The 12,100-nt window shown below is 47.4% G+C and overlaps 1 protein-coding gene across 1 annotated transcript; it reads left to right on the plus strand.

Moving 5' to 3' along the window:
* Window positions 1–8,035: 8,035 nt before the first annotated feature.
* Window positions 8,036–9,483, plus strand: LOC122937699 (cell division control protein 45 homolog). Its single transcript, XM_044292684.1, has 5 exons — window positions 8,036–8,066; window positions 8,156–8,323; window positions 8,481–8,537; window positions 8,765–8,797; window positions 9,187–9,483. Exons 1-5 carry the CDS (start codon window positions 8,053–8,055, stop codon window positions 9,233–9,235), a joined length of 321 nt encoding a protein of 106 aa, XP_044148619.1. The 5' UTR covers window positions 8,036–8,052; the 3' UTR covers window positions 9,236–9,483.
* The last annotated feature ends 2,617 nt before the right edge of the window (window positions 9,484–12,100 follow it).

A 12,100-nucleotide genomic window follows, 5' to 3' on the forward strand; every position in this document is an offset into this window, starting at 1 on the left:
GTGATATATACCCAGCTAAAACATAGTGACCACTGGCAGGCACTAGCCATGCAGCAGATTGTACATTATAAGAATGATATGAGGGCTTATGTGAGAGGAATCAGGAGAAGGCAGATTGTTACATACATTATATAGATCAGTGACTGTTCCCCTAATAGATCACCTACATTATTCTCTATGTTACCCTACAATCTCCAATAGACAAAGCACTGTGGCGTCATCTATAACTTCAATCTGCTGATAATGAGCAAAATCCCTAAAAAGCTTAAACCTATGAGACATTTGTGCTGATTATCATAACTGAAGCCAACTGTATCATCTCTATGAATATGACACAATGTAGATTTAATACTCATTGGTTGTTATAAGAAAATACTTTTATACAAGATGTTTTCTGTCAAACAGAGGCGAGGAGGAGAACATCGAGGAACAACATATAAACGTGGATGGGGGTGGAGATAGGTAAGTATCATGATCATATTATGTACATATATAATACACCCTATTATATTATACACAGAGTGTAAAACATAGGGGCACATATACCTGGCTATAAACATAAACCACAGGAGGGCAACAGTCATTCAGCAGATTTCAGGACTGACATAAGGGGGGGTATGTGGGGTACAGATAATGAGGGGGTCCAGTTATTACACATGGTGGATGACTGATATAGAATCAGTCCTGTTTAATGTATCAGTGTGTAATAATAGGAGGATAGTCAATGATTATAACCAGAGCTGTACTGTGTATTACAGACTGAGGAGGAATATATCGGACATAGAGCTGCAGAACATCAGGTAAGTTATAGGACAATCATAGGTAAACTGACAATGCTGGGACACAAAGATGCCTGACCAATGGTGTCCTAAAATATATATATATATATATATATATATATACATATATATATATATATACTGTATATATATATATATATATATATATATATATTTGTGGTCACGGCTGCGGCTGCGAAGACCTTGTGTAGAAGAGGGGGACAGGCCTGCCCTGTTTACTCACCTCATACCTGGACTTAATGGCTGGTGGTGTGCCCTTAGCCATGAACGCGGGTAGGCCTATAAGGGGGCATACCCTGGTAGAAGTAGAAAAATGAGGGAGGGTGGGAGGGGCGCAGATAGCTCACGGGCAAGGAGGTACGCGTGCCCTGGCTATTTAAAGGCACCTCCGCCCCTCCCACAAATGCAGGCTGACATGTCAGCCTTAACTACTTGTGGTCACGGCTGCGGCTGCGAAGACCTTGTGTAGAAGAGGGGGACAGGCCTGCCCTGTTTACTTACCTCATACCTGGACTTAATGGCTGGTGGTGTGCCCTTAGCCATGAACGCGGGTAGGCCTATAAGGGGGCAAAGAACAAGCCAGGTAGTGTGGAAAAGGGAGTTTATTGTTCATGCAAAACATCATAAAACCAGACTACAGAAGGCCTTGGATATCTCTCGGTGTGGATTCGGAATGTACCGCCCGTAGCATGCAGAGTGCCAGCGACCCATTTTTTGGATGATGTGAGCTGGGACATTATGCTTTGATGCTGCGGATGCAGCCCCAATGCGGAAGGAATGCCCCGAAATGGTTTTTGGATCATGACCTAAACCCGCCACTAGGGAACGGATGTGCGAAATGAACTGGGATGACGTGATGGATCTGACTTTGAAGGGAAGCAACGGGCTGTCTCTGGCCGGATCGCCCAACACTGCCAGGAGCTGCTGGAGGACCCGGACCGGGCACCATTCGTTGAAAGTGGGGAAGTACCTGATCCCCACTGGTGGACCGACTTGGGATGTCTTGGACGAAGCGAGGTACAGGATGAACTGATCGCCCTGCTGGACCAGCTGGCCCCTAGTTAAGCCTTTGGCTTTGGCAGAGGAGCTGGTGAATTCCCCTGGCCGCAAGAAACCATAAAAGCTGAGGTACATGGCCGCTTTGATCACGGTACTAGCAAGGAGCCCAAAAGGATTACCATCTAGGGAGGTGGATAACTTCCTGAAGAGTTCTCCTGACACCGGCTGTCTGAGAGAGCTTGGACCCCTGCTACCTTTTTGAATGCCCCTAAGGGTGGCTTTTATCGGTTGTGACAGGAAAATCGACCTACAGTCCGGATCTTCTAATGAGAGGAAATGCTGTACCCCGGCCAGGTATAGCTTTATGGAGTTGTAGGACAGTTTGAGCTCCAAATGGCAGTATGCCAAGAAAGCCATGATGTATGCAGTCTTGCCGGTATCATGTCTTGGGTGCAGGAGCATGAATTTGTGGAACACATTCCAGCCTGTTCTATAGTTCCTGGACGTGTTGACCGATAAAGAATTTCTCACAAGACTTTTTGCTGAATCAATGAACGATTTTAATCCAAAATCAGAGTTTGGAACGCAGGAGGGGATAGACCCACTTGGTCCGCCTCCGGCATTGCCTGGAAAAAATCATGAAAACGAAAACGTGACAAGGTGTCTGCGGCGATATTTTGTTTGCCCTGGATATGCCTGCAAGTGACATGAAAATTGTGACGGAGGGAAAGCCAGACCAACCTACGGACAAATGACATGATGAATGGCGATTTCGATCTGCCTTTGGCGATTATGTCTACTACCGCCTGATTATCCGTGACAAAAACTACAGATGAATTGGCCCATTGACTGCCCCAAACTTGAGCTGCTGCTACAATGGGGTACACCTCTAGTAAAGGGGAACATTTTAAAGCTTGCTGCGCAGAAGACACCTCTGGGGGCCAGGGACCAGCGAACCACTGATTCCCGCTGATTGCTGCGTAACCTGCAGAGGCCGCGGCGTCCGTGAAGATCGTAGCTGATGTGGGACCCCATAGTGGAACAAACATGGAGACACCGTTCCAGCTGGCGAGGAACGTGTCCCACATTGCTAAATCCGCAATCGCTTGGCTGTCTAGGCAGATGAGACTATCCTGCTCGGGGGCTGATGGAAGCAGCTGTAGCAACCGGGAGGTGAAAGCTCTGCCCTGCGGCATGATCCTAGTAGCAAAGTTCAACATACCCAGCAAAGATTGTAACTCAATTTTAGTGAAACGCCTGGAGCCTGCTGCCTTGGAGATCTCTTCCCGGATTTTGGCAAGCTTCTCCTCCGGAAGCCTAGCTTGCATTTTAACGGAGTCCAACACAATCCCTAGAAAGGTAATTACCGTCGAAGGGCCTTCTACCTTTGAAGAGGCGACGGGAACATTGAGCTCAGAGAAGACCCGGAGAAGGGACCTGAGCTTGCTGGGTCTGTTGCCTGGGGATTCAACCAACAGGAAATCATCCAGGTAATGGATGACCAGCGGGCAATCGCAGCAGTTGACTAGAATCCAATGCAGAGCCTGCGCGAATTGGTCAAACAGCCAGGGGCTGCTCTTGGATCCGAAGGTCAGATGGCTAGCAAAATAATAAATATTTTGCCATTTAACGCCATACCACCTCCAGAGCTGCGGGTGAATGGGGAGCAATTTAAACGCGTCTGCGATATCCGCCTTGGATAGCCAAGCCCCTCTGCCTACCTGGAGAATGAGTTGTATGGCTTCATCCACTGAGGAGTACCTCATGGAGAACTCTTCGGAGGGGATCAGAGAATTTAAACTCGGGATGTTGGAACCATGAGGCGCAGAAAGGTCATAAATGAGACGTTTTTTATTTGAGAATTTTTTTGCCACAATGCCGATAGGGCTGACCCTCCAAGAATCAAAGGGGACAGTGGAAAAAGGCCCTATGAGGAATCCCTTCTCCAGCTCAGATTGTATGAGGCCTCCTACTGAGTCGGGATCCTTGGCTGCTGAGAGGAGATTGGGACCCTCCCAGGTGGACTGGGGAAGTGCGACCAGACCCGTGTGAAAACCCTCTGAAAACCCTACCGTGAGAAACTGAACAAAACGGGGATTGGGATGGTTGTGTAGGAGAGTTGCCAGGAGATGTACGTTGACTCCGACTAGTCAGGAGGTCCTGGAGGAACGCTGAGGGCATGTTGTGATGGGGTGGGCTCTAAAGCAACCAGAGCAAATGTGCAGGGCTCGACATTTATTATAATTACATATGGCCAAGTTGTAATTGTTGCACAATTGACTATTACCCAGGAAAACTATGGGGCGGCCTAATTTGTCCGTGGATGGAGTGGGTCTTTGTGCGAAACTAGAGGCGCTGGGGAGTAACCTGCCCTGGGAGACGGGAGGGAGTACGTTGGGGCACCAATCTGACGAGTGGAGAATGGAATTGCACGACGCACAAGCTGGCGCCCTGAGACCAGCAAAATGGCGACAAAAGAGCTCCATGTCCATGGATGCCCAATTGGTGGTGTGGTGGAACTGGGCCAGAGTGGCGGCCGCCTTGGCTGAAAACGAGCGATGGTAATCATAGAAGGCGTGGCCGCCATACTTGTGGCCCAGATCCGTGACCCTGTACAGGTAGGTGTCCAGTTCCTCCCGTCTTCCAGGGCAGGCGGAGCAGATGATATCCCTATATAAGCTGAAGGCCAGGACAAATTCGGGGATGGATAATTTTTTGTTGAGGCGGACGTCCCTGGCTTTTAGAATGATGGAAACGTCGCCGCACGCAATGGTCCTATTGTCGATGGTGTCATGGGTAGCAATGAGGATGCTAGCTAAATTTACGTCCCTGCCGTCTAGAATATCCCTTCTAATGTTATCTGGGACAAAGTGTGCCGGAGCTACCTCAGGTGTGAATGAAGCCCTACCTGGGGAATGGGAACATGAAGCAGTGACCAAAGGAACCGGAGGGACGGAGGGACTAGTTGACAGCCCTCTGGATTCTACCGCAACCAGTCTGGTCTGCATATCCGAGACCGAAGTGGCAATGTTATTGATCGTGGCATGCAACTGTGCCAATGATAGCTGAATAGTTGACATGGACTTGATCCGCTGGAGGGGCCATGGGCTCGGACACCAGGAGTCGGTATAGCTCAGCCTTCCGAGCCGACGCAGGGTAACAAATCCCTCGGCTGTTGAGCTCTTTGATTAATTTTGGAATGGTCCAACTCCTGAGTGACATGGTGCTGCCGTGGGCGGAAACGGAAGAGTCAGGGATGGATACGGAATCCTCGTGGTCTGATAGATGGGACATACTGTTGGAGTGAGAAATGATGACAGAGTTAAAGGTCGGAAGACCCCGGAGTAAATAGTGCCCTGTGATGGTGGACAAAATATATATGTTTTTATTTTATTTTTGTGCTGGTGCAGACCGGAATGTGAGCGCTTACCTGTTGACCTGAAAAGAAAGCGACAGCTGGTGATTATGACGTGACTTAACCGTGGAGAGAGTGTACTGTGAAAAGAGGTGCGCACCGAAGTAATAATAACTAGAAGGTACCTGAAGAATGACCCTGGAAAAACAAAGGAGCAATCACAACTGGCCCCGGACCTGAAGTGTACAGGACGATGATGTTAGTACACATGAGGCTGGGAGAGAGGTACAAAAAATTTTTTTTTTTTTTTTTTAAGCGTAAGCTTGAAAACAAACAGGCAACAGAATGATTGATCCAAAAAACGTACGCCCGCATAACGAAACAGGCAACAAAATTCTGATCAGAGTTAAAAACGTAAACCTGGATGACATGACAGGCCCCATATTAAAATAAAAACGTAAGCCCGCATAACGTAACAGGCAACAGATTGTGATCAGTTAAAAACGTAAACCTGGATGACGTGACAGGCCACATATTAAAATGAAAACGTAAGCCCGCATAACGTAACAGGCAACAGATTGTAATCAGTTAAAAACGTAAACCTGGATGACGTGACAGGCCACATATTACAATAAAAATGTAAGCCCGCATAACGCAACAGGCAACAAATTATAATCAGTTAAAACGTAAACCTGGATGACGTGACAGGCCACATATAAAATAAAAAAGTAAGCCCAACAACGTGGCAGGCAACCTGAATTAATTAATTAAGAAACGTAAACCTGCAGAACGTAACAGGCAAGAAATTATACTTAGTTAAAAACGTACACCTGGTTGACGTGACAGGCATCACGTTAAGTTAAAAACGCGAGGCCGGCAACGTAGCAGGCCACAGAGATTATTGAATTAAAAACGTAAACCTGAATAACGTAACAGGCAACAAAATTATACACAGACTTATGCGTGAACCTGGATGACGTTACAGGCAGCATATTAAGTTAAACGTAAGACCGAAGACCATGGCAGGCAACAGAAAATTATCTAATTGAATACGTGAGCCTGTAGGACGTAACAGGCAACAAAAATACTCAGAGTACGTACGTAACCTGGATGACGTTACAGGCAACGTATCTGAATTAAAACGTAAGCCCGAAGACATGGCAGGCAACGGAATTAATCATAGATGAAAATATCGGAGCCGTGACCTGGACGATCTCGCAAGCATTTTTTTTTTTTGGGAATCGAGTATTTATGAATTTATTTGTGTAACTGTTTCTTTAAGATTTTTTGAATTTATTTTACCCCCAGGTTGGGCTTTGGAAGAAACATGATTCACTTCCTAGTGAATCCTATGGTTGTCCTGATGTGCTGACTTGCTGTTTTCTTTTTTTTTTTTTTTTTTTAACTTTAACAGACAACCTAGGGTAAGCTATGGTTGTCCTGGTGGCCTTTTTTTTTTTTTAACTTTATTGAGTTGTCTCCATGCTGCCCCCCTGTGGGGATGCTGAGCAGCAGCAGGAGAAGGAGGAACGAAGCTGGGCAAGCTGGCCGGGCAGAAGCAGGGAGAAGGTGCCGAAGTATCGTGGGACTTGCGGCACCTGCGCTGGAGACTGAGGGACGCAGCGATGGAGGAGACGGTCTGGTGTGAGATCCGACACCCGGCTCAGCCACAGAACCCAGGCGGGCAGCGCTGAGGGAAGCCGACGGTGGCCAGGTACAGGGGGCAGTAGGCAGGGGACCGGCATGCCTGAACCAAGGAAAAAAAGGGGGGGGGGAGCAGCCATGTTACCTGTGCGTTCAGCTGCAGCGCACCGGAGCAGCCTGTCGGTTGAAGGGAGCAGCGGCCCCGGCATACTTATGGGTGGCTGGATACACGTGTGTGTTGGCGACGTGAGCTAGGCGGGAAAACAGCAGTAACTCCTCCTTGCGCAGATAGCTCACGGGCAAGGAGGTACGCGTGCCCTGGCTATTTAAAGGCACCTCCGCCCCTCCCACAAATGCAGGCTGACATGTCAGCCTTAACTACATATATATATACTGTGTGTATATATATATACATATATATATATATATATATATATATATATATATATATATATATAATGTTCTGTGTCCAACAGGGAAGAAGACGAAGGAGAGGAGGAAGAGGACGAGGAGGAGATGGATGGCAGGAGGAATGGGTGAGCAGGGCTGGGACAAGGTATTTTGGTGCCCTAGGCAGAGTAAGAAAATTGAGCCCCCCTCCCCCCATTCAATTTATAGTGACTTTATTTTATAATAAATAGAATGAAACACACATAAACAAAGCAGTCACAGGTATAAGAAACCTAAATCCAGTGACTAATTGGCGATGTCCCCACTGATCTGAGTTATTTCCTTTCCTTTTGTTCTCCATTTGGTCTAGATCGTTATGTCAATTTCTCTTGAAGACTGTATATTTCATACACCCCAAATCCTTACAGACCCCAGGAAAAGACCCCAAATATAAACCCCAGGATTAAACCCAAAATTCATGTAGGCCCCAGGATCAAACACTAATGGGATCATTTATCAGGTGTAAAGTAGAATTGGCTTAGTTGCCCATAGCAACTAATCAGATTCCACCTTTCATTTTCCAAAGGAGCTGTCAGAAATGAAAGGTGGAAGCAAATTGGTTGCTATGGGCAACTAAGTCAGTTCTATTTGCACCAGTTTTAGTAATTCACCCCATGAATTAATAACTACCCACAGAATCAGATCCAAAATTTATTTGGCCAACTAAAACCTCCACCCCCTAATCCTAGACCTAAGACTAGACAAAAAAAAAAAAAGCATCTCATCTCTCCTGTATTATATTTCTTTGTCAGTGATTGACACTGGAACTTTATCTTATTTTATAGAATGCGGAGGATTTTGGAGATGGATAACATCAGGTAAGTTATAGAACAATTATGGCTGCCCGAGGGGCCAGATATGGAGTGTCCTAAGAGCTGCATATATAATGACTTGTTCTGTCCAATAGCGAGGATAGTGATAGTGAGGAGGAAGAGGAGGAGGAAGTGGTGGAGGATGAAGAGGTGGAGGATGTGATGGAGGATGAAGAGGCGATTGAAGAGGTGGATGAGGTGGTGGAGGAAGACCGGGAAGGAGAAATGGAAGAGGATAACAATGACAGCACTGAGAGAAAAAGGTGAGTGCAGACTCCATCTTTAATGAGCTGATTATATACAGACAGTATACACATATATAATGATTGAGGACCATGTCAGTGTACAGAACCATATAGACTGATCCTGGAAAGCATCACCACATGGAGCTGATCTTATCTACTTGAATCTTTCCTTTAGACCAAAACGCAGGTGGTGGACACCAAGGTGTCTCAGAAGATGCAGCGTGAGGCACAGGTGAGTCATAGTTAACCTTGAGTGTACCTGTAACTGCTACTAGAGGGAGCTCACTGCATTAATTTATTATGCAGTGAGCTCCCCCTCCTGGGCGCAGAAAGAATTTATTTTATTTTGTTGAGCTGTCATGAACTGTGGAACGGAGGTTGTTTTTGGGGCACTGGGACCCCACTGTGTTTGACCATCCAGGGAATTGTTTGACAATCAATTCTTATCTTTCCAAACAGCATCAAAAAGAGCAGCAGCAACAGATTTCAAAGGTAAATACAACACTTTATATGACCCATTTTACTCCTTCTATTGGGGCGAATCCAGTAGTTCAGGGTCCCTTATCAGCACCCCCTTCTATTACTCAGAGCAGAGAGACATTGCAGAGAACCGCTCTCACATTAAAGGACAATTAGATCCCTAGTGGGAACACTTAACTTTTCCAAAACATTTCCTTTAGTAATACCAGCTGATTGTGTATGTGTGTGTGTGAGGGGGGATCCAGCAGCAGGACCCCTGTAATCAGTTCATATCTCTAGGACCTGTCCCATGGTTTTCCATTATTAATGACTCCAGTATCCGTTCCCCTCATAAGTCCCTATTGTCACCTCCAGGCCAGTCTGCTCTCTCTTTCTGATGCCCTCGGTCTTATCTCTTTCAGATTCCTCAGGGTCTTGTGCTGCTGTTTCCACCATAACACCATAGAATAAGAAATCTCTATGATCTCTGGTCCTCAGCATCACCTGAAGATCCCCCTCCTCCATCAGTGCATCAATCAACAAAAAGGTCCGAAAGGGACAACTGGAAACCCTTGTAATAGAGGTGGCTGGAGGACAGGCAGGGGACATACCATCCATGTCTTCCCTGCATGTCTGTGTATATCCAATGGCTGCTCTTAGTCCCCTGTATATGGAGACATAACATCCTTCTGCCCTGGCATATATTGGAAGAAATACATTAATAGAAGACAGAATATAGAGAAATTTGAAAAATGTAAATAAAAAAATAAAATTAAATAAATATAATTGTGTTCTTAGTATCCAAGCCCATAACATTCCCAGTCATGAAAAGGTTAATGAAGTACAAGTGACCACAGAACAGTCTACTGCACTGACTGTCAATATGTCTGACATTATGTGAAAAACTCACAAAAAAGAAACACCTTATGAATAGTGGTCACCGGCAGAGTCCTATACAAAGTCCTATATGTAGTCCCATATGCGGTATGCCAGACCTTGCAGGGGCATTATACGTGAGGTCACGTTGTGAGCATTAGGTGGGCCGAGGTAAATACAGATCTGGTTACTCACAGTTTGTCGCAGGGGCGTAGCTTGAACTGACTGGGCCCCATAGCAAATTTTTGTACTGGGCCCCTCCCAAACTTAATGGACGCACTCATACACACACTCGCCACATACATGGACGCACTCATACACGCACTCGCCACATACATGGACGCACTCATACACGCATTCACAACATACATGGACGCACTCATACACGCATTCACAACATACATGGACGCACTCACCACATACATGGACGCACTCATACACGCACTCACCACATACATGGATGCACTCATACACGTACTCACCATATACATGGATGCACTCATACACGTACTCACCATATACATGGACGCACTCATACAGGCACTCGCCATATACATGGACGCACTCATACAGGCACTCACCATATACATGGACGCACTCATACACGCATTCACCACATACATGGACGCACTCATACAGGCACTCACCATATACATGGACGCACTCATACAGGCACTCACCATATACATGGACGCACTCATACAGGCACTCACCATATACATGGACGCACTCATACACGCATTCACAACATACATGGACGCACTCATACACGCATTCACAACATACATGGACGCACTCATACACGCATTCACAACATACATGGACGCACTCATACACGCACTCACTACATACATGGACGCACTCATACACGCATTCACCACATACATGGATGCACTCATACACGTACTCACCATATACATGGATGCACTCATACACGTACTCACCATATACATGGACGCACTCATACAGGCACTCACCATATACATGGACGCACTCATACAGGCACTCACCATATACATGGACGCACTCATACAGGCACTCACCATATACATGGACGCACTCATACACGCATTCACCACATACATGGACGCACTCATACAGGCACTCACCATATACATGGACGCACTCATACAGGCACTCACCATATACATGGACGCACTCATACAGGCACTCACCATATACATGGACGCACTCATACACGCATTCACCACATACATGGACGCACTCATACAGGCACTCACCATATACATGGACGCACTCATACACGCATTCACCACATACATGGACGCACTCATACAGGCACTCACCATATACATGGACGCACTCATACACGCATTCACCACATACATGGACGCACTCATACACGTACTCACCATATACATGGACGCAGTCATACAGGCACTCACCATATACATAGACGCACTCATACACGCATTCACCACATATATGGACGCACTCACTACATACATGGACGCACTCATACAGGCACTCACCACATATATGGACGCACTCATACAGGCACTCACCACATACATGGACAGACTCACATACGCACTCACCACATATATACACACACACATTACGTACACATGAACTTACAAGTAGTTATACACCTATTTCTACAGACAGACACTTACCTTTCCTGTAGACAGCTGATGTCTGGTCCTCACAGGCAGCCTGGAGAAGTAGGTGCCATCACCCCTCTGTGCCATCCAGTGACAGCAGTAGTAGTGACTAGTGAGTCACTGATTATGAGCCGGTTCCTCTCTGGCCCGCCGCCCTCAGACTAGTTCAGACTGGTTTTGGGCGGGACCAGTCTCCCTCCATAGTCCCACTCCCAGTCCCTCCTCCCCACAGCAGGACAGGTAACAACCCCCGCCCCCCCCCCGGCCTGGCCCCGCCCCCTCCACCGCCTGAGTCCGCCTCCTACTAACTCGCGGGACTGGGTGGGAGGACTCAGGAGGCGGACTCAGGCGGTGGAGGGGGCGGGGAAATTCATTCCTTTCCTGCACTGCGGGCGGCGCTGGTGCCAGCTTGGCTCCGCCTCCGCTACGCCCCCGTTCCGGCCCCCTCCACCGCATCCGCCGGCCTACCTCATGTTCTCCAGATCGAGCCGCGGACCGCCCGCGCCACGCCCACTACACTGGGCGGGCGGTCGGCCCTGGCTGCCTGTGAGTGCTGTAATGTATTCAAAAAAAATAATAATTATGCGGTCCGGGCGGGCCCCCAGTGGCGTAGGGCCCCATAGCCACTGCTATGGTTGCTATGGCGATCCCTACGCCACTGGTTTGTCGTCCCTGGGCAGGCTCGCACAAGTGATGAGGAGAACGGCACAAGGATTCTCTGGGGCACACTCTGGTGTAAGAGACCCTGGCAGATGGTGGTTTGAGGTGCCCTTGGTGGTCTGTATTATTGTGCCAGTGGCAATGTCCCTTGTAGTCGTGACTCCAGTACCTTTTG

This window comes from Bufo gargarizans, chromosome 5 (genome assembly GCF_014858855.1).
Source record: "Bufo gargarizans isolate SCDJY-AF-19 chromosome 5, ASM1485885v1, whole genome shotgun sequence".
In the NCBI taxonomy this organism is placed as follows: Eukaryota; Metazoa; Chordata; class Amphibia; order Anura; family Bufonidae; genus Bufo; species Bufo gargarizans.

Coding starts and splice junctions, on each gene's coding strand:
- LOC122937699 (XM_044292684.1), top strand. Junction 8,538..8,764: donor AGATGCAGCGTGAGGCACAG/GTGAGTCATAGT, acceptor CTTTCCAAACAG/CATCAAAAAGAGCAGCAGCA. Junction 8,798..9,186: donor AGCAGCAACAGATTTCAAAG/GTAAATACAACA, acceptor TATCTCTTTCAG/ATTCCTCAGGGTCTTGTGCT.